Source organism: Topomyia yanbarensis, chromosome 2, assembly GCF_030247195.1.
Source record: "Topomyia yanbarensis strain Yona2022 chromosome 2, ASM3024719v1, whole genome shotgun sequence".
Taxonomy (NCBI): Eukaryota; Metazoa; Arthropoda; class Insecta; order Diptera; family Culicidae; genus Topomyia; species Topomyia yanbarensis.
The window spans coordinates 111,729,128-111,753,147 of NC_080671.1; the positions used below are offsets into that span (position 1 = coordinate 111,729,128).

General features: G+C 36.9%; 2 protein-coding genes across 3 annotated transcripts in view; one reads left to right on the forward strand and one right to left on the reverse strand.

The window, feature by feature from the left end:
• The window catches only part of LOC131679175 (histone acetyltransferase KAT7), a 338,305-nt gene that overhangs the window by 308,610 nt on the left and 5,675 nt on the right, over positions 1 to 24,020 (forward strand). The window lies entirely within an intron of this gene.
• On the reverse strand, positions 14,096 to 15,287 carry LOC131679192 (uncharacterized). The gene is made up of 3 exons (XM_058959846.1): positions 15,169 to 15,287; positions 14,420 to 14,634; positions 14,096 to 14,299 (listed from the first exon to the last, which is right to left on the reverse strand). The coding sequence occupies exons 1-3, from the start codon at positions 15,262 to 15,264 to the stop codon at positions 14,131 to 14,133; spliced, it is 480 nt and encodes a 159-aa protein (XP_058815829.1). The 5' UTR covers positions 15,265 to 15,287; the 3' UTR covers positions 14,096 to 14,130.

Sequence of the window (24,020 nt, forward strand, 5' to 3'; positions counted from 1 at the left end):
ACCAAAGGAAAAAAAAATATGGGTGACTTCATCTCATCAAACCCGGTGCTAGTTTAGTTCTTATTTTAAGTTTGTGTCGGATTCTGAAGAGACGAAATCGAAACCTAACAATTATAATCGAAATGTTACGTAATTTGCTAAACTGATCGACATAAAAGTGCATGGCTTCAGCATCGTTGCAAAACGCCTATTTCAGGATCGGCACCAAACGGCAGATGTTCATTGTGTTATGCACATATATTTCAGCTCCCGAGAAAATTATGTCAACCCGATTTCACCGCGTGACCGGAGAGATGAACTATAAATGCCACCCCATCGAGCACATGTTCTTCGGTGCTCACGTGGTCGGTGAGAAGTCAAGTGGTTCTTCAGGTCGCAATAAGAAATTCTCCATAACACAATTCAACATATCAGAAAAGAGCATCATTATTGCCACCCCGATGTCGTAGTTCACGTTTCCTGACCGGTCGTTGTCGTCGCTGTGCGAAGAATAAGCAAACGAAACATAACCTTTCGCTCGGTGCGAGGAACGACCATATCCTGTAATGATGTGACTGAGTTTGGCAAACGGTGCTATCAACGTGTGTCACAGTAGCAGTTGAACCGTGATAATGCGTGCGAATGGGAAGCTCTTGACATAACACCTTTGATATCTACGGGGTTGTTTAAAAGATGTTCTGATAATGGGCAACTTGCGAAGCTGTCAAACTGCCAATGTGCCCGGTTACCATCACCCAGTTGCTCGTCATTACCAAACTGTCAAGTTGTGAAATTACTAAGTTATCCTTTCCTTTATCCGGGAAATGCAAATCTTCGTGGACCTCGTCTTAAATAGCGCCTGCAAGCCACATCAAACAAGCAGGTGAACCGGCTAATGTGCGTCGCTTCCGAAATTCCAAAGCATCTCAATCGGCTTAACTGCTGAGCTCGTTATCTTCGTCACCGGGGGAATATATGCCGGGAAGATAATATATTTAATTAGCGACGGCAGGCAACCTGGTACAAAAAAATTAATCCAAAATGTCGAACGCGTGACAGTTTACACATTTTGGTACCTATTATTTACTTACGGCGGAACGTTTTCGAAAATTCCAATTATGACAACACATTGGGTCACACATGTTGCGTGACTTCGACTGACATTAGCTTTTCGCTTGAGGATATAGCAAAGTTAATTTTTGTTTTCTATGCGAGCAAGGAAGAATTTTGGATTTCAGTCTGGTGATGCAAATTCTACAAAATTTCTACAAGGAGGTACCGCGAACAGAGTGCTGAAGAGCTTAGAATAATTACACGGTGTTGCAGTGATTTTTTACTTTTCAAGTGACCCAGTACAGGTTGTAGATCTCATGAAAAGCAACACAAATCAATGTTTGACAAATGTTGTAAGCCTTCAAAATCAATCTCGATTTATAGCAAAAAAAAAACATTTTTCGGGACATTAGCCACTTAGCCACGTTGTTATTTTTTAGTCGATTTTCGATTTTTGCGGTTCTTGAAGGCTGAAAAATAGACCTTTCCAACGGTATGCTATATTATGGTGCTTTGTAACAAATATTGTGCGAAGAATCTTCGAAGTTTCCAACCAGCGGAATTAAATTAGTTACGGAATTTGCGTTACGACTTCGTCTCATCAGAATCTGACACTAATTTAGTGAGAGGACAAAGCTAGCGTCGGATTGACACTATTTGTGTTTCTGAGCAAACCACTAGTCCTGCGTGATGTCCCGCACGAAATGGAGTTCTGATTAAGCTGATGAAAGGTAATGAAATCGGCTTGGTTTTATTTAGCAAGCCAATGCTGTATGAGCTATGCTATATTTCTCCTTGAGGTCGCTGATTACGATTCTGATAACAGAATTTGAAAGTTCACAATGGCGGCTACACAATGGCAACCATTTTTTACGAAATTTGCGAATCTTGTTATAATTAGCTTAAAACTCGATTTACGAGAGTTTTTAGGGTCACTGATTACGATTCTGATGTCAGAATTCGAAAATTCAAAATGGCGTCTACAAAATAACAATTATTTTTTACGAAATCGGGAAATTTTGTTACAGTCAGTATAAAACTCGATTCACGGGGGTTAGATCCGCCTCTTTGAATTTTACATTTTCAACGCCAGAATCAGAATCAGCGACCCCGAACACCCCCCCCCCCCCTTGCACAGTGGGACGAGTCCGGACTTAAGTCCATATATGAAGGTTATGCGATATTCTCACTAGTATTTTTCTCGTATCAGTTGAGCCATCACAGACATTTTTGCGAGATTTTAAGTGATTTGAACGTGAAATGAATTTTTGACAGGTTTTTGAAGGGCATAACTCAAGTGTTTTTTGCATTATTTGACCATAGGAACTACATACGGTTATTTTCGTTTTTCAAAGACACGGTTGATTTTATGCATAGCATTACTTCACCAAAATTATCCGTGTGATAAAATTGCATCGTAAAATCGCCAAAAATAAGTCACTAGTTGGTTTAGTTAGTGTTTAAATAACTGTTTGTCATGATTTTTTTTTTTGAATTCGAACTTCTAATGCGATAACAACAACGACGCCCGTGTATGCCCGCGATCACACTATACTCATTCGAAAGTTTTTAATTTTCTCTTTAAAATTTGTCCATGCTAATTTTGCGAAAACTTGTGATAAGTAGTCAAAATTTAAAAAAAAACTCTGAATGGAGACGCATGGTTATTACTGATATTGAATTTGAATAATCACTTTTTAGCTAGAATAATGACACGAATACATGCACAATTTTCAAATAGCATTGAGATCATGATCTACAAGGGTTTTACTAGTGATCAAGAGTAAGGAGTCGAGTGGGAAGTATGGTTTTTTAGATGGTAAAGGTATTAAGAATGTTTAAAAATCAGTAAATATTTTCAAGCAACTGAAATAATTGAGTGAACACAGTTAAGTTCTAGTCATTTGATGAGACTATTTTGATCCGAATTTGAATAGCACTGATATAGTTTAAGGGTATGCGATATTATCCAAATAAAATAAGACCATTTTAACCACAGTTGAACCACATACGCGAAAAAAGGGGTTTGGATTTCTTTTTATTTAAGATATAAAATAAGTAATCTAAGTAACTTAAAACACACCAGCGAAAAAATATCGCTAACCATCTTGTTGATTAGTGAATGTAATTAAACATTTGACTAAGACGCTCAAAATATTTGTTTTCAAAATGAAAGAAATTGTGTTTCATAACAAGTAACCCATTAATGAATTAAACGTTCCAAAATTAGTCGAACACATTTCATTTGGTTCGTAAAAACAAAATAGTCATTTCTGAAGTCCCATAATGAAATGTCGATCAATTCGTTTCAATATGGAAAATAAATTCCAAAATTTAAAAAAATTATTATAAAACACAAAAGGCTTACTTTTGAGCCACTCTAATAAGCAGTAAAGTTAATTTCTATCTTTTTAACCAAAATAGAAATTCAGCGCACAATAATTTATTTAAAAAAAAAATTGAACCTAGTAATTAGTTTTGAGCCACCCTAATGTATAATGAATTTTTTTAACAAGTGGTAATATCAAAGCACACGAAAATTATATCCACATATTTAAAGAACGATTTCGAAATATATATATATATATATATATATATATATATATATATATATATATATATATATATATATATATATATATATATATATATATATATATATATATATATATATATATATATATATATATATATATATATATATATATATATATATATATATATATATATATATATATATATATATTTGAGACACCCTAATGAATAGTAAATGTTCATTTTTTAAATGTTTTAATATCAAAAATGAATTCAGCGTATCAAAATTACATATAACCGTCCTATTTGAGCCGATATGGCAAAGTTTGGACTTTAGTCCATCTTTTGTTCTAAGTTGTGCCACTGTGCCACAGTCACCATATTGGATCCGCCATATTAAATTTTACATTTTCAACGTCAGAATCAGAATCGGTGACCCCGAAAATCACCTTGTAAGATACTTAGGCCAATATAAAAAAAAACCTGAAATTATCCATGCACAGTCGCCATATTGGATCCGCCATTTTGAATTTTACATTTTCAACGACAGAATCAGAATCAGTGACCCCGAAAACCCCCTTGTAAGACGTTTCAGGCCAATATAAAAAAATTAAATTAAGCCAAGCACAGTCACCATATTGGATCCGCCATTGTGAATTTTACATTTTCGACGTCAGAATAAGAATCAGTGACCCCGAAAACCCCCTTGTAAGACATTTTAGGCCAATATAAAAAAAATAAATTAGCCAAGCACAGTCGTCATGCTAGATCCGGCATTTTGAACTTTACATTTTCGATGTCAGAATCAGAATCAGCGAGCCCGACCCCCTTGGAAGAAGTTTTAAGCCAATATAAAAAAACTTGAAATTTAGCCAAGCACAGTCGCCATATTGGAAACGCCATGTTGAATTTTTCATTTTCGAGGTCAGAATCAGAATCAGTTACCCCGAAAACCCCCCTTGTAAGACGTTTTAGGCCAATATAAAAACATAAAAATTTAGCCAAGCACAGTCGCCATATTGGATCCTCCATTTTGAATTTTACATTTTTTAAGTCAGAATCTGAATCAGTGACCCCGAAAACACCCATTGTAAAACATTTTAGGCAAATATAAAAAAATGAACTTAGACTAGCACAGTTGCCATATTGGATCCGCCATTTTGAATTTTACATTTTCGACATCGGAATCAGAATCAATGACCCCGAAAACACCCCTTGTAAGATGTTTTAGGCCTATGTAAAAACATGAAATTTAGCCAACCACAGTCGTCATATTGGATTTGCCATATTGAGTTTTACATTTTCAACGTCAGAATCAGAATCGGCGACCCCGAAAATGACCTTGTAAGACATTTTAGGCCAATATAAAAAAACCTGAAAATATCCAAGCACAGTCGCCATATTGAATTCACCATTTCGAATTTTGTATTTTCGACGTCAGCATCAGAATCAGTGACCCCGAAAACCCCCTTGTAAGACGTTACAAGCCAATATAAAAAAACATGAAATTTAGCCAAGCACAGTCGCCATATTGAATCCGTCATTTTGAACTTTACATTTTCGACGTCAGAATCAGAATCAGCGACCCCAAAAACATATGACCTGCGTTAAGCCAAAGCGAACTGAGCGCCATAATTTTTTCCTGGTATTTTTAATGAAAAAAATAATTTTTCGATTATTTACCATTATCATAGAAAGTTTAAGGGTACTTATTTGCTATCGATTACTATTTCAGTTCTCAGAAATAAATTGATGTAGGTGTTTATAGTGCTACATTAGCTGCGATAGCGATTTTAATGAAGGTACCTCCAAATGGCGCTTGGTCCTCTTTGGCTTAACACAGGCCATATGTAAAGCTAAAAATAACAGTAGCAGTTAACAATGAAAAAAATCGCATTGCAAAGGGTTACATCCCTGGTGTCAATTGACTCGATTGTTGGAAGATTCGATCGAAGTTAGTTCGCGTTTGACTGTCGCTCATTTCAAGTAAATTCCAGCCGCGTATCATGAACGATACATTCGTGAAATCAGTTGAGGCTAGGTGAAGGCGATGCATGGAGCATTGTACATCAAGACCAGTATACTGAGGAGACAATTTGGCACAATCATTATACGTAGAATGCCCATCTCCGGCATATTGGGGTCGTGGAGTTGTGGTGGCGGTTATCGCGATATTAAACATGTTATTTGGTCGTGCGCTAAGTGTTCTAGTACCAGATCTTCGTTAAACGAATCCCTTCAGCCTCGTTCCAGTCCAGTCCGAGATGCTGTACCAAATTCGTTACTGATACCTTTTGCATGTATCAGGCAACCAGCAGCTGAAAATTTGTATACTGAAATGATTATGACTTTCATTGGTTTAGTTTTCGATAAAAATGCACTGAAAAAAATCAGTTTAGGCAAGGAAAGTTTTTTTCAAATAACTTTTTTCCTTGAAATTGCCCAATTTGGATTTTTGACGGTAGGTAGGGAACATATTTACCTACTTTGGAACAAAATTTCATCCAAATCAAAGATGGGGTTTGTTTGTAAATCGACTTAAAATTTTTAAAATCAATTTTTTCAGTGTAGGAGTCGATGAAATTTTTTTTCAATATTTTTATTCAAAAATTTGACTAATTTTGTGAAAATCACTCCTGTATCGATTTTGTTGGCTATTTTCGGCAAATTTGAGACTAAGAGAAACGAAAGCAATGAAATTGAAAGACGGATAGGTATTCTAGAGCGAATCAGTTATAAACTTAGAACGGAAAACTAGAACTAGGCAGGCTCATATGTTCAGTAACATGATGATGAGTTATGTTTTACCATAGACCATGCGGTAGACTTGGGTGAAACGCCCAACTCCTACTCTGCAGAAAGCAAAAAAATTCTTCACATTTCCTTTCGATCATGCCCATATGAGCCTGCCTAGTTCTAGTTTTCCGTTCTAAGTTTATAACTGATTCGCTCTAGAATACCTATCCGTCTTTCAATTTCATTGCTTTCGTTTCTCTTAGTCTCAAATTTGCCGAAAATAGCCAACAAAATCGATACAGTAGAACCTTGCGGCAATTAAAACATAGTAACATAGAAAATCTCTCCTACAACATTCTTTGTAGGATTTGTCATTTTTAGACTATAACCGTTTGAAGAAAATTGGTAAAAAAAGTTAGACCCTTTTCAAAAGATAGTCTAGATCATTTTTGGAAAAACAAAGTATGCAAAGTGACTTTTTGGCGCAAAGTTCTCATGTACAGAAAGTTTCATTGAAATCTGAGAGGGTGCTGCCAATATTTGTTCGAGTTGGCGCGAAATTCGTCTAAAGGGTGGCGAGTTCCGATTGAGCAAAATTTTACATAACTATATCACTATATCCATCCGATTTCAAAAATACCCATATTGTTGAAGTTATGGAAAATTTATCTCACCCGGAAGTCGCTATCTGTGATTTAAGAATGATTTCCGACACCGATTTCTGTCATCTACTCGTCAACAACATTCCGAAAATACCTAACTTCTAGTAGTAATCAATAGTTAAAAATATGTTAAATTGTATACAACTACTTCTATCTTCATTTATGTAGAAAATTGAGTGATTTCTGTTAAATCTGTATAACATAAATATGTAAGAAATACTTTAAATCATGTAATATATATTTCCAAAACGGAAAAAATGGAATGAACCAATTTGTGCATAAAGCTAATAACACCTAATTTAGTTTCGATTTCATCTCATCAGTACCTACCACCAACTAGTGGTAAGTTTGTTGATGTATCTAAACTATACCAAATTAGCACTAGTAAGACACTAAATCCAAATAGGCACGGCATACATGGCGCCTAAATTAACTGGCAAAACAAATCGAAATGGTGAGTTCAACAACAGCAATATGTGAAAGAATTAACCCAAGAGGCAGGATTCGAACTTGCAATCAGGATTCGAACACCGACCCAATGGACAAACCCTTATACTTTCCTTGGACTATGATGATGTTCCAGGAAGAACACATCGCATTGGTGACAGTGATTGTACCACTGACTCTAAAGCGTGATTACACACAACTACCGTGTTGTGTGGAAGCGGCATGTTTGTGCATTGTGAGTCCCAAGGGTTGCAGATTCGAACTCGGTGATATTTTCACGTAATTGCTTTCGTTTACCTTTTTGTGCGAAAAATATCAAGAAAGTTTGAATGTACGTAAAGGCACAAACTAATAATTTCATTACATCAATCTTATAGTATTTTGGTTGTACATTTTTCAGTGAAATAAACAAGTATAAATTTTTAAAAATGTGTTGATAATTGGCGAAGTTATGTTTTTTTTCCGAAACCATTTTTTATTTGAGATGTTGTGGTGATCACGATTGAAAACCAATAGATCAACTAAAATCCCAAAACTCATAAAATTCCATTAGTATATGAGTATTCCTCGTACCTTAACGATTAGTTGAATAAATTATATTTTTTCCTGCATTCGGGATCGTTTTACATTTCTTATAAAAGAAAATTCTATCAAACTTTCAAGATTTTTTCCGAGGCCCGGAGGGCCGAGTCTTATATACCAATCGACTCAGCTCGACGATTTGGGACAATGTCTGTGTGTGTGTGTCTGTGTGTGTGTGTATGTAACGGACAAATTCTCATTCGTGTTTCTCAGCAATGGCTGAACCCATCTTATCCAAACCAAATTTAAATGAAAGAACTAAAAAACAGTATAGCGTTTATACTGTTTAATTTGTTTTTGATTCTGATGTTTAGTTTCCAAGATATGAATGCTTGAATGCGTAAAAATGGCGCTTTCGCAGTTTTTTTTAATTATCTGCCGAAATTGACAATATAGATTAACAATTTATATGTTTTTAGATAGCTTTAACGAATACCTTTCGAACAAGCTATAGATTGTTGAAATCGGACTATTATCAAAAGAGATATTAAACATTAAATGCGGACGAAAGATTTTTATCATTTTCCATTGCCAGAAATATGACCAAAAACATGTAATCTATTATTAACGCCAAAACGGCTTATTTTAGGTCAATAGTATCTTCGGAGAATATAATGTAGGCAATATGCCCTTTCTTCTGGTATTGTGCTTTTGCTGATTAATCACCCTATGAGTGAGATATTTTCACAAATTTTCTTGGAAGTGATTATATCGAAATAATGTCTTCGGCAAATTTGTAGCTCTTACTTTTGCGAATAACTTTACTGAAGACTTCAAATATCTATTTTGAATACTTTAAAAGTTATGGCTTGTTGTTTGTGGATTACTCTTTGTCGCCTATTTATTGTTCAATATAGTAATAATCCATTGAAATAAGCCAAACAGTATTTCGATAAAACGAATTTTGTATTTCATTTTTGTATCTACAACCGCTAGAAATAATCACCGAACACTTCCAAGTTGTCTGGAAGGAACTTGATAACTTATAACCATCGGATCGGTCTGAAACATATCGGAAAATGAGAAGCGAAATAAATTTCTCCAAGCAACGGCGTAGCCAAGAGAAGGTTTTGGGGTTGACCACCATACAACCATCGCCCCCCCCCCCCCCACCGCACCCAAAAAAAATTGAATTGAAGTTGAAAATTTATTGATGCAGACTGATTTAATTCAATATTACAATAACAATTATCTGATCCGTACATTGATAACCTGTTGTTGCAAACATCATGAGGACTTTTGATAAATTGTCGGAATGGGGTCCTCCTGATATGTAACTGATCTATTGCTCTTGATTTCACAGTTGTCTAATAGCATCAATGTCAAATTCCTGCCTGAAAACATTCCAATAGAAAATTCCAGAGTTCTGTAATCAATCATAATCCTCAGATTTATTTTCAAATTGAGCTCGCTTTTGTAGAGATGTACTGTAATAAGGGTCTTTATTTAATAGGAAGCGAAGTTAAAATTGATTTAATGTCTATGAAACATAGAACTGCTCACCAAAAAAATGCATAACTTTCAACATTTGCCAAAAATGTTTTTGTCTTTCTCATTCACTCTAAAATTCGTCAATCTAATCCCGACCCGGAGGGCCGTGTCATGTGCCAATAGACTGAGTTCGTCGAAAGCGGAAAATGTCTGTGTGTGTATGTGTGTATGTGGAAAAAAATGTGACCTCTGTTTCTCAGAGATGGCCCGATTTGCATAAAGTTAGGCTCAAATGAAAGGTACAACCTTCCCATCGGCTGCTATTGAATTTTTTATTGATTGGACTTCCGGTTCCGGGGTTACGAGTTGAAGAGTGCAATCACGCAGCAAATTCCCATATAAACTGAAATAAAAAATTTTCAAAATCAAATTTGTATTTTTGATGCCAAATGACTTTAAAATGCATGAAACATTGAGATGTTTGACAAAAATTGACTTTTTTAGACTTTGGTACATTTTTGCCTTTCTCATATAGAAAGGTTATGCAATCACTCTAAAAATCGTCAATCATACCGGCCCGAGGGGGGTATGCAGTGAGGGGTTGCTACTTTAAAATCAAAACTAGTTTAAAATTTCTTAATAGGTTTAAAAATTTCGGCAGGACCTAGACCTCCCGGATCTTTCTCCATGATCTGCCGCTGGTTTCAAGCGATGTTTCAGTATCACATAGTATCTCAAGATCGTGGCTGTCGATCCATTGTATGTATGTGCAAATCGTACTGAACATGTAATATTCATTTCCACCATTGTATTGAATATAACCAGCCATGGAATCGTAGTCTGGACAAATGGGACAAGCACAATTGCACTACTAGGTGGATTAAAACAGGTTTTTATTTTGGGAATGCGTCGAGTTGAGACGAAAACGTAATATGATTAATAACGAGGATAACACTTTCCGAATGTAGAGAGAAATTTATGAAAAATAACGATTCCCATTCGATTCTAGAAGGTCTGATCGATTTTGATGAGCATTCGATTTTTGTTGTATGACCAATTATATGTATAGGTCAAATGTTTAAAATCAGTAATTTAAGGTCAAGATAGCATCATTTTGAAACCGCCAACTTCGGAGGTTTAGTATCTTCGATGAGTTTTACAAACGTTAAACAGCGCATCATTTGATAAAATAATTTTGACGGTATATCGTCCAAGAAGTATTTATGATGAATTTTCTCAGGTTAATATTCATGACTACAATAAAGTCTCAACAAATTCGCTAAAGACACGAACTCTGTTACTATTTTCTGAAAAAATAATTCTGCATAATTTCAAAACTTCAAAAATTACGGTTTCGGAATTATGCCGTTTGGACAGTAAGATCGATTTTCACCAAACCCCCACCAAACCGAATTTCTGGCTACGCCGCTGACTTCAAGTAAGTAGAAACAAAATCGTTCTACACTCGTTCACAAGAAACTTCTTCGAATGCTGAATATCTATTATAATACATTGAAACCCCGATTTTATCAACCAAATATGAACATATGTTTGATGGGCTCTAGCAGACGAACCAGACTGAATTCGAGTAAATCCTTTCTTGAGCATGTTTTCCTTATCATGAAGATGGAAATATGCAAAAATAAAAAGTTCATCATAATCAGAAATAGTTATCAGACTACATCAAGGGACGGGAAGAATATTTTAACAGCTTCAGTTTATTATAAAGAAAAAAAATTGCCCGATTTAGTCGATGTCCCCATTTTGTCAGCCTAAAATACACCATGAGACTGATAAAAATGGGTCTTTATTGTATGTATTATTCACTGTGTTTCACATTAATAGGTACATTTCATTTTTGGGGATTTTTTATTGTATCGAACACAACAATTTTTAGGTAATTTTCAAGGGGTTTTTTTATAGACTTCTTCCAAAATTTGGCGAACCTATTCCAATTCGTATACCAATTAATTGGTATACTTAAGGGTTAATATGTTGCAGATAGAGAAAATACCGAAATTTTCAGCTTTTTTCGTACACAATATTACGAAAGATTATTAAACAATTTTTCTTAATAAGTTTGTGAAAATTATAAAGTATTTGAATTTTTTTAATAGTATAATTTTTTTTATTTAACCGTGATTTTTTAATAAATAGTGACCATCGCTTCACAACGTAGTCTATTTTTCATGGCTTGCGGTGAGCACGATCTCTCAAATTGCTGAACTGAAAATTATGGAATAGAAATTAATTTTTAGTATTCTTTACTTTACTCGCCGCGCAGATAGCTCTGAATTAGACCCGCTGGTGCCCTAAGACGATTTCGCTAGATTTTCAGAGCACTGTGCACACAGTGCATTAACGCAAGTGACGGAAGGTTATCGAAAAGATTCGTGAAAATGAAAATTCCAGTAATGATGATGACTTTCCCAAACGGTTCGTTTTCGAGAGGTTTTTATTTGTTCTTTGGCATTAGGATTAGCGATAATAATTCAAATCAAGGATACTACTGGGAAGTCACCTTTAGAAAAAGTCGATGTCGAAGTAAAATTTGGAACTATGCACGGATGCACTTCAGAGATAGCGTGATATCCGGAGCTGTGATTTCATTTCAACCCTTTTTTGTGAAAATGGCGATACTTACAAATGTAAACATAAGGCTTTTTTCATACATGCGAATGAGGGCTTTGAAACGCAACAAATTAACTTAAAAATTTTGATTCTACGATATTGCTTTCTTAAACTACAGCAAAAAATACAATGGGCGAAACTGTATTTTTGTTTGTTTGTTTAAAGTTTCGCCCTCCACGCTCCATGCAAACAAACAGGGCGATACTTTTTTTGCTAGCAGTTTAGAAGCGAAACTGTCATTTTCGTATTTTTTTAGGATTATCAAGCTGATACCAGCTGTAAATAGTAACAATGATCGCTATTGAAAAAACCCGGACGAAATCGGTTGTGTAGAACGGTAGTTATTGTAAAAAAACGTAAGAACGATACTTCAATGCTGATAGGTGGGACCGAAAAAGTAAACGATCGCCAAAGGGGCGATACTATCATTTTGTAATTTTCAATAGCAAAAACAAATTTTAATTTAATAATTTCAAATACTTTATGAAGTTTTGGGTTTCGATCACTGAATCATGCAATCTAGGATATAAAAAACACAATAGTTCTTAAATAGGAAATAAAAGTCTGGAAATATTCACTGTTAATTTTCTTTGAATGGTGTCACTGCTAGTATCGCCCTTTTCAAGAAAAAGCGTTGATTTCTTAGTTCTCAGTCGCGTTGGTAATTTGAGTAAAGTATAAACTTCAAATCGATTCAAAAAAATGCGATTTTTTTGGCTCAGTACAATATATAACCCCTTTAGGAAAATTCAGTTTTCCCACCACAATTTAGATATTTTATTAACAGAGCATTAACAATAATTCGTTGCTATGTCTATTTTATGGGCCATTTTTTCGCTTCCCATTGATTTGATTTGAGATTTCTAGCACTGATGTTGTCCTATGCTGATTTGAGCGATTCTCTGAGTCCTGCCACTTTCCCATGTAGTATGTGTTATCAAAAACATCGCGAAGCATCAAGTTCTAAATGTTCTCAAACGATATAATATCCGAAGAGAATGATAAGAGTTATAAGAAATGTCTCATCACACTGTTAGGTGGATTAAAAGCGCTTTTTTTCTAAAAAAAATCGCTGTTTTAAGCTCTACAAATTGTATTAAAAAATTCTCATCCACAAAACAAAAATTTATCGATAAAAACGGAATCGTTGAGGTACGAGAAAAATTAAGTACGATCAATTGAAAAAAATTGAAGAAAATCGGTTGAGTTGTTTTTCGGCAATCGTGATGACGGAACCATTTTTGGAAAAACGACATTTCGAGAAAATCGAGTTTGAAATTTCACGTAACCAGCTCTTGGTAGACGAAGCGCGTTTCGAAACGCTGTAACTTTCTATCTATTTCTAGAAGCTTTAAAAAAATTGGGAAAATATTCTCAAGGAGTTGTACTTTCAGATAAAGTAATAAAAAAAAATCGATTTTTTGAAAAATAAAATGGTATGTAACCCCTTAACTCACCATTTCCATCTGTTTTCCTTGTTGGATACCGTCTAAAAAAGTCTTAACTAAGGCATGGGCATTTAAGTCAAAGCTCTAAAAAAATGTACTAATAATACCGAGTGATGTCCCGGGAAGCAATGACTGAACCTAACCAGATGGTTAGACTGGTTTGCTGGGTTTTGGCTTGGGATAAATTGGTTCCCTAACCGAAGAACAAGAGTTCGTTTTCGTTTTCTCCTCAGCAAAATCGAGCTTCTATCATTGCTTCCCAGATCATCTCTCGGGACTTGCCAGATACTTTATGCATCATATATGTGATGTGACTGATTGTATTTTGTGTCTACCTAGTGTTATTTGGGTACTAGTTAGTTTAAGCTGGTCCTAAATTGGTACTAGTTACTGACGAGATGAATTCAAAACACAAAAATTAAACTTAATTCTTTTTTAAATGACTTTATGTGATAATACGATGCTTCACATAAAAGTTTTTCAAAAAAATTCCTAATAATGCCAAAATAGGCTCATTATCCTATCAATCTTGTGAGAAGGGTACGCCGATCTGTGAAAGGTTTCGATGGGAAATTAAATTTTTTAAGGCAGTTTAGAAAAATTAATCATATCTGTATTTAATATTTTCAAACAACGGTTTTGTCCACTTCCAAACTGGCTTGTTTCTGAGCCGGTGGTTGCTTATTGGATGAAGATTTCGACGAAAACACTACTATCAGTGCGAGTATAATCAGTATTGCCAAGTGAAAAATTAGTATATGTGACAGCGACACATAAAAACCTTTGGGTGTCAATCTGTGGAGAGAATTAAACATAATGTCAATATGATGCTTCGATTTCGTTGTGAAGATACCCAATAAAACCAAATACTTAGCATAGCTTCTTTTGTACTCAAAACCAAATTGAAGTACTCACATTAGTATTCCATCTGCAGAGAAGATACTCCGGAATTTCGCGATCCGTTCGGCTTTCTCCTGGTTCAGTAAAGCGATAATCGTCGCCTCGCTCAGCTCGATGTGTTCCTGCATCCACAACAAGTAATCTTGTATCCGACGTAAGGCTTCATTTTCTTCTAAATTGTTACTCTGAACAGGATCGAATACTTTGCTTTCTGTTTTCAGTGCTGTCGGCTGGCGTCGGTCGGGAGAAGACATGTTTTAAAATCAGTTCTAGTTTCTAGTTACGTATGGCGTCTATTATTTTTCATGTCAATAAAAGTACGTATGTGTCATCTGGAGTTTGTTTGCATATTTCAGTAAATAATGAAGCGATTTGTGGGCCACGTATGATTTAAAAAAGACACTTGTTCAGTTTCGGTATGCTATCACTACGATTGAAGTTTATGTTACCAACAATGAAAAACATCAATTAATTGGGCATAACTGGGTGCCGTAACATACAGAAACAGATTAAAGCAATGCCGAGGAACAATTTCAATATTTTGTTTTTTTCGTAAACAGAACACGCAGATTTCTTCCACTTGCCATATTGACGAATGTGTGATTGGCGGCGGCTAAAAAATTGTCGTATTTTTGTTTTAGTAACATACAGGCACGCTCATTTATCAAACTGCTACCGGAACTGTAGTAACCAGTTCATGAACATTGCTGAAGCTAAAATCGTTTCATATCTATTATGATAGAAGTGCCCAGCAGTTTACTTACCAACTTCTGAGGGTTGCCATCTAAATAATCATCACATCTTACAAATCTCGCAAACCAAATAACAGAAAACAGTTGGTAGTAGCCCATTAAATTCATACTGCACCTTTCAGTTGAACGAGCGAAACGTTACTAAATGATACAGATGTGTTGATACTTGTGTTCTGTTCCAGAAAAAAATTGTGTGCTACATCGTAACACCTAAGTAAACTCTCATTCGACTACATCACCTATGAGGATGGAAATATCACAATACGTACTTGAAGTTGTTGAATAAAGATCCATTCAGACTATGATCTAATAAGTTTGAATAAATAATTCCATTCTACTAATATACTAACGTAAAATTCATGCATTATATTTGAAATTGTGGAAATTGTATTCGTTAAAATATTGGATTTTGCGATTCTTTTTTTCTTTGGGAGTAATCGATATGAACAGTATGAATGAGAATAAACTATCGACGTTGTATTCTAAACCGGGTTTATAATAAATGGCATATAATATCCTAAAAAACTTGTGTTTAGTTGTGAAAATCGGTTGAAATTTTTTTTCAATTAGGTGCTAATGCACTTAGGTAAACAATCTTTATATTAAGTATTTCTTAATCGATTGATAGCTAAACAAATGAAATTATTTAATGAATTACTGTGTGAATACCATGCAAATCTGACATTTGCGGTATTTTAGAAATAAACCGTATCAAGTTTGAAAAATACAATAAACTGAGTGCATGTTCTGCGTTGTTTTATTCTATATGTTTAAATGTGTAACTAGAACTGAAAACATTGCATCCCCAGTACATTGCCTTACGTACCTACAACCCGCCGAAAACATTTCGACGTGAGAATTTCCCACGTATCGTGAAGCCAATGCCACACAAATACGTAAACATACAAATACGGTAATATGGTATATAATACCGTCCTGCCAGGGCAAAACGTCCTATTTCTATAACCATGACTCCTGAATTATCTGAAACGTACAAAGATGGGTGGGTAATGACATAACCTTAATGAAGTAGGATACACTTAATTTTTCCCCTTCAACCTTGTGCCGTAAACTGTCATCGGAATGTCTAAGTCAGTCGATTGGGATGATTTCCTTTAACATTTACGGGAAAGAAATTCTCTGCGGAAATAGTGTTGGAAAATGAAATGATTTCTTTCATTCTTTTGTAATTGGCAACATTCTTTTAAAATATTGTTGGAATTTTATTGATGAAAAGCTGAAACGAATGGAATGAAAAACCATATGGCACGAAAACGAGCGAGAGAGCTGTAGTAATGCGTATTTGCTTACAGGTTTTGGTTGATGTTGTTCGGTGAAAAAATATAATGAAACTTTTTCCGTTGTTAACGTTTCAGCCTACTCATTCTTCGGCCATCCTCAGAACTATTTATTAATTGCTCAGTCTGCTAGTGATGTGCGCGGGGTTCCTTTATTGTAGAGTAGCGTGTTGCGTTTTGAGATTCCATGTTCAAAATCACTTGACTATGATATTATTGTAACCAAAATAAAATAATATTTGCTTAAACCGTGACCAAAAAGCCATCTCCATCTGTTTATTTATTAAATACAAAAATACAATTAAGTTAACAAGACACATTTTTTTTGTTTCTACAAGACCACTTACATTTAAGCCCGTTCGCTTCTCGCTCGCGGGACTGTCCAAATAAAACTAAATTTAAATTTTTCTCTCACGTTCGTAGCGTCTCTCTTTGCTGACCACGCTTGCCGTGCTGTGTAGACCGCAGTTTGTTGAGAAGCCCGTTGTAAGCATAGGAGAAACTGGCGGCATCACGCTGTAGGTTCACTGCGCTCTCCTCTCTCAATTTTATGTGAAGAACTTCTGCTGTTAGTCTATTGGGCTCGTTGTTGACTCTCTAACACATGTGTTTTGGAGAAATCAAAATGATGCCCCTGTTCCGTCGTGTGTTGAGTTAGACCCGTGCACGACATTCTTGTGCGTATAGAGTTTTTATGTTGTGTTATGCGCTTCTCTAGCGTCTGTGATATCTGCCCAATGTACGCCACAAGGGATACTGTACACTATGTTAATTTGTTGCATCTTAGGTATCTTGTTTTTCAGCATGGTAAAGACGGTACTTTTAATTTTACGATATTAACGTATTCTACATTAAATTGCCAATTATTTCTATATTTGCTATTTTTTTCAAATGAAACCTCAGAAACGTTAGAGTATTCTACTTTAAAAATTGTCATTCAATCAAAATAAGTTTTGTTCGTCTCGTCTCGTCACATAAACGGAAAACTAACAAGCAAGGGGAGACAGGATTCATATATGAGAAACTATTTCACATTTCAGTTCTATGGACGTATTTATTGTTGCTTTTATTCTATCGAGCATTGCAAAAAAACAAATTCTCATTGTGTACGTTGATTAAAAAGTGGAGAAAAACGAATTAATTTTTTATGTGAAGAAAAAAGTTGCTTTGATAGGTTTTTTTTCTAGTTTCGACAAGCAAGGCGATTTGGGTTACAGAGGCCTGCTTTTTTTTGCTTCTTCTGCAGCAGAACGGCATGGTTGTTAGGCAACACTCCACCTTGGGAGCAATGGTCACGCCGGAGAACTCGTTGAACACCTGTGGTCACGTAGGCGAATAACACTGAATGGCTTCAGTGTTATTCGCCTACGTGACCACAGGTGTTCAACGAGTTCTCCGGCAAAGCACCTCCTGTTGTGCACTCGGTTCATTGTAGAGCGTCCACCAAAATGGCGGACCAGCAAGCAAACGAAACGCGATAAATATAAAAAAGGACGAAGCTTTGTTTACTTTCGCACCCAAAAAAGTCGTACACGACTTAACTGTGTGAGGGTTAATGCCACCACAGCCGAAAATCCATAGTGTCTAACGTTTATTGTAGTGTTCCGACGCTATAATCGTGATGTTGCTCGTTTAGCGTACCAGCAGCAAATGATTCGAACAGACACGTGGCATATTTATAAGCTCTCGTCTTTGATTGAGCTGCTTAGGCTCTTCCCATTGCTTAGGCTCTTCCCATTGACAGCTCTACCTGAGAAAACTGCTTCATGAATGGTAATTTCCACTTTTCGGCTGCTAAGCATTGCGTGTATCCAATTCGTGGTATATGAAGGTACTCCATGACCTCGCGCTTTTTCTAAAACGGCTGCAAATGTTGTCAAAAGCGCCTCCTAAGCTTGATTGGTTTTGTGAAAAAACTTTTCCAATATTGTACACGACACTGTGTAAAAGACTTCCCCCGCTGATATGCATCTTGCATTACATGTAGCGGGTGCTCGCCCAAGCTAACATCCCGGGTGTAGTTGTCAATTGAACGTGCTACTGATTTGAGAAGAAAGGAGGCCAGAATAGTCCGTCTAAAGCTCTTTGCCTCCTCATAAGTAACGCGGAATGAGTTTTACAATTATTTCTCGCCATGCTAAAAGAAAGCATGCTGTTGCAAGGCTACGCGAAAGAACTTTTTGTCAAATTATGCTTGAAGTTTTCATTTCCTCTTTGAGGTAGAACTGGAATGATTCCATATTTTCCCGTAGACATCTACGGAGCAAAACTTTCAAGATCACATTTGATCCATTATGTTGTCGCAATTCTACGAGCAATGGCCCAAGAATAAGACCTACCTGAAAAGAACTCAGGGAGCTATCACTGACAGCTCTGTACAGCTTGGAAAGTGTGTGTGTCAAAAAAACAGTTGAGTACTGTATATTCGTCAGATGAGCATTCATTAGTAGTTCTAATCGAACTGTCTTGAAAGTTTTCGATTTCTAATGTAACTTATTTAATCTACTAACCTCATTGAGACTTGAGACGTGTGCTCAGAGGCTTTTCCAACCACCCTGCTCAGAGGATCGAAGAGCATTTCTGTATGCTTTGCGAGCCAACTTTAATGCCTCTAATGTATCTGTGACTGTGATTCCAAGCTCTTCTATATACCTTTTTGAGACTTGCATGCTCGGTTTTTCACCAAGGGATTCCTCTAAAAGTGCGCTTAGCCCGAAGCAGACAAGACTCTTGGTATGTTGCTATTATGAGTGAATTTGTTTTACACGCGACCTCATCCAACTCATCTGGAGATTCAATCGTTGGAAAAGACTAATGAAACCTAGTTGCTAAGCCCTCTTCGTAGAGGTCGCAGTTGATAGATTTGGGATTACGATACGTAACGATATCTAGCGAGACGTTTAAATGATCAAGGATTATGTATTTATGGTCAGATAACTACGGTTGGCCAACTTATAAGCGTAATACCGTCAGAGCAGAGAGTTACAGCTAACACCTCTTCTCTGCGAGATCGTGCAAATGTTGGGCGATTTCCTGCATTAAGTATATGCATAACGGTACTACTTAAGTATTTCATCAAATCAAATCAGTGCCTTTCAAATTGATATCTGAGCTGCCCCAAGTTATGTGGTGGGCATTTGCATCACTACCGATTATGAGTGGAAACCTATTTCTGCCGCAGAATGATACAACCCTTGTGGAATCATCTCAAAATGACGCCAAGTATGCCAAACAATAGATTATTTCCTATCTTATCAGCAGTCATATCGACTGTTACAGCATAAATATCGCGCACATTTCGTATGGATTTGTCTTTTTTATTGAAATTTACGAACACTGAGTTATGTAGCTTTCCAACATAGAAGTGTTCTTTGTGGAAATACGGTTCTTGAACCAAAGCCATTTCGTTTCTGCACAAGGCGGGATAGATTTATAGTTCCTGTACGTTTATGCCACAGATTAACTTGTGCTACTTTAACCATACTCGATCATGATCACAGCACTACACGATTCATCATCAGCACTTATTGTACAGTAACTAGAAGATACCACGTTCGCTTATAATCTTCACGGATCAATTAACCATTCCACGCACAGTAAGTATCCTTTCTGGTTAGAGCTCGAACGTATGCCGGCTGACTTTCGGGGCCAACACCATGCAACCTCGCTACCACCTGATCGGGACGACCAACCAAAAAACGATCCCTTACAACCAATTTCGAACGAAATTGATCACATCCCAACAAGTTTCATGGTCACGGAACGTGATCTCATTAACCAATTGTATCTTTTCTGATGGTTTAATTTGTTTCGGACAACCTATCGAATTATTTAACGTGCGATCAATTTTCATTTTTTTCCCCGCGGTTCTCAGTTTTAGGTGCGTCGACTTCACACGCGAGTTAACTGGCACAAGCGCCCATGGAACCGATTAAAAAACCTTTTCAAAGGACCCATACTTTGCACACCTCATTTTTCACGCGTCCAATCAGCAGCAGCCAGAAGTATTCGGAATCCATGTTGCAATTGCAACAGTTTTTGTACGCTACGCCACACCGCACCGCGCCGCGGTGCATAATAACACGTTGCATGTTGGTAGAATTGCGCGAGCCGCGCGGGAATCTGACAAATTGCACGTTTCGCTGCAAGTGGAGTTTCTGCTGTTGCTCGGACCTGCAAATATATGTACTGCCAAATCATAGTTTTTCATTGTTGCAGGGTGCTTTTTGATTAATTCCTGTTGCCCGCTGATAAGTGCGGTACTGGAAGCGGCCGCAGCGAAGTTTGGAAATAAGAGACGCTTGTTGCTTCAATTTATTCCGGTAATTAAGCAATTAATTCTTACTCGAAGTGGGCAAAACTAATAATAGCGAGGAAGCAAGTTTTCGTTTGATGTTTCAATTAAGTTGTCACGATAGGAGAAAAAAAATGAGCTATTGCGGAGTTCCTTTCGTTTATTCGACAATATTGAATATAAGCCAAAGCAATTTTTAAAAATTTGTAGGGTTTTGAATGTTGTTCTAAAGGTTTGTCGAATAGATTTATCGGATTAAAAGGAATATTTTGGAACTGTAGAAGAGCAAAAAACAGTGAAAACAAAAGTACTACAGTGAAGAATAGAAATGCTTAAAAATCACTGTGCAAAGTATGCTCCCTAAAGTGGATATATTGGATTGAATTAATTTATGTAGCAGAATACAACATCTAACTAAGAAAAGGTGGCTTTTGTGTGTCGAATTCATCTCGTCAGTAACTAGCACCAACTTGTGGCGATAAATCCAAACAATGTTGATATGTTTTATTTAGGATAGCTATCTATGGTAGTCTTTTCATGATGAGTCACCGGCTGAAGCGATGCAAATCTAATACAAATGGTCAGTATGTAATGTTAATTGGAATCAAGAAACAGAAACCAAATTATTCAAATTCTTGACAATGTTTGGAAGTCTAATAATAATATCCACTGCTAGTCAACATGGTAGATCTACATTGAAGATGAAGAACATTTCCTAACGATTTATAATCTGAGTACTTTTTGGTACGACGAACCAGAGCCAATCCTCGTGGATTCCAGCATCACACAGCCCCCTTGAAAAGGTCATAAATATGGTTTTTGCGCCAAATTTCGTAACCAGCAAAATACAATTAAACGGTCTCAAAATCTGGTTTTTATATGGGATCTACCGGACCATGGTGAAGGTGTTTTCATGGCTTGAATCCATTTTAAACACTCATGTCCAACACCATGCACATGAGGGTACTACAGGCTTTTAGTTCGCTCGGGAAGATGTCTGGGGTCAAAAGTCGCGATTGGCTGCCATTTTTAAATCCAAAAAGACGAATTAAGGTTCAAGATGACAAATTTTTCATGGCTAACCGTCAAATGTCGAAAATGAGTGTTTTTTTTGTGTTTGGAAAGAATATATGTGTATGGCATTTTTGTTAATTCTAAGTTAGCGGACCTAAAGTCAAAATAGCTTTTTCATGGCGATTTATTTTAGGAATGCATGGCTTTTGACGTTGGACTACGTCTTTGTTTTCGATATCGGGGTGCACTTTGCAAATTCTACAAAAATGGTATGTAACGAAAAGTAGTCCAATTTTAAAACGCATATAATTGCCATCTCACGATAAATTTTCCAATTTTTTGCGCATATCGCCCCGAAATACTTCTAAGAATAGATTCCAATAGATCTACCCAAAGATTTTTGTTAAAATTTTTAATAATGTACAACCTAGTCAAAATATCGCGCATTTACACACAGAAGATAGCGCTTCCCAAGTCCGGCACGACAGATTTATGTACCTAGCGGGCTACGCTTCTATGAATGACGTCATCATCGACTATTTAAAGAACGGATTTGGCCGGACAAGTTCAGTTGCCTGTTGAACGGCAGGTGGAGCAGATCACTGCGCTATGTGTGTTCACACCCAGCGTAGCTGAGTCAGAAATCCGTTACACTGGCTGTGGAGGCACGCTACTCAGTGCCGTCCAACACGCGACTGAACTGGTCCGTTCAAACACTATGCTTTCTTTTGTGTTGTGCTCATTTCCAGCACACTTTTATATACAATCTCGAATACAACAATTCTTCGTACACAAAATCGCTTGTACATTCGAGCTCCATTTGCAAACACGGTTAACATAGTGTCGTAGTACTAGTTGTCTCTTTTGCTCTACCTATCATCATCAGCGTTGACTATTCATCAGTCCGGGTTTTTTACCACACACAATTGAAAAGTTTTTACAATTTTTAAGAGCTGATCTTGTGCTATAATGATTTAGTTCCAGATAATAGTTCGGTCGCGGTTTTCTGTTTGAAAAGGTGCGTCAGTGGAATCGCTAAAATATCTGAACATTTTTTCAGAACAGCTGAGGGCATTGTTATAGGCTTCGCTTTGGCTGATTGGCAAAAGCCTCAGCGGCACCGACTAGCATGGACTGAAAATGCCACCAACAAAATACACAAAGCCAAAATCTATAATCGCATCTCACTTATATTCTTTTCTCCCTCGATTATATCCTTACAATAATATTCTATGCTTGCTCCCTGCTTGTCCTATTGCTACACGCATACAATGGTCACTTTTCCTACTCACGCACACGATCATCATCTTTACCGGCCGAGCATCACATCGTCCACACGTCATTCCGGTTCACCTCGATTCGCTTCGCATCATAGATTTCGTTCTGGCGGCGATTTCGAGATCGCGGATCTGAATGATCTCGTTCCTTGCTTGGAGTGATCGATATCGGATGCACGACTAAATGTGCACACTCCTTACTCCCGCGCTGGGCGCACCTTAAAAGGAATTTCAAACAAGCAAAAAGGCCCTAAAGGGCAAGCTGTGTTAGCCCTTTCTTACGATATACTTCTTAGGATTCCCTTACCCTCTTGGGGGCGATTGTTTGCTAATGACCGTGAACCGAATTGCCCGTACTTCCTCTTGTCCAACCACCGACATAAAGCTCTCGCACCCTTATTATTTCTTGACGTCAGCGCACTTGCATGAATATGTATCGTCGGAAGCTGAGCGACTGCGAGGGAAATTATCAGTTGTTGGATATTGTGCTCGCTGTCGGTAACGCTTACTAGTCTGTCACTCCCAAATGTGTCCTGCAATCGTCAGCGGTTAGCTTTACAACTTTAATGATTCGAACATAACCTTACTTGGTGACAGAAGCACGGAGTGACGTGATCTGAGTATCCTTTTGGACGATTTCGTTTCCGATCCGATCGGCTCCTTTCAGTTGAGTGTAATTTAAGGTTTGTTGCTCAACCTGTCCAATTAGTGAATCGCCACTATTAGTGCTGCAAGCGTAAGCGGTTAGCAGGGCGATTTCAATAATTTCAACCTAACCTTACTTGATGGCAGAAGCACGTGGTAGCGTGCTCGTTGAATGTCGTTTTCGTTCGTTTGCTGGGCGAACCGATTTATTTATTCGACCTCCGTGTGTTGATTTCGCCGTTACTGCTTTTCTGGAACCGGTCTGCTGTCAGCTTCGGTTTCTAAGCGACGCCGTCGAATAAGGTTCAAATTGGTTTTGCCTGCGTACCGGGAGGT

What these genes read in the sequence shown, in the direction of transcription:
- LOC131679192 (XM_058959846.1), bottom strand. Translation starts at nt 15,264, where the DNA reads ATGAATTTAATGGGCTACTACCAACTGTTTTCTGTTATTTGGTTTGCG. An exon ending in ATGGCAACCCTCAGAAGTTG is followed by an intron (nt 14,635 to 15,168) that starts GTAAGTAAACTG and finishes GACCGACGCCAG; the next exon opens with CCGACAGCACTGAAAACAGA. An exon ending in TCTGCAGATGGAATACTAAT is followed by an intron (nt 14,300 to 14,419) that starts GTGAGTACTTCA and finishes TTCTCTCCACAG; the next exon opens with ATTGACACCCAAAGGTTTTT.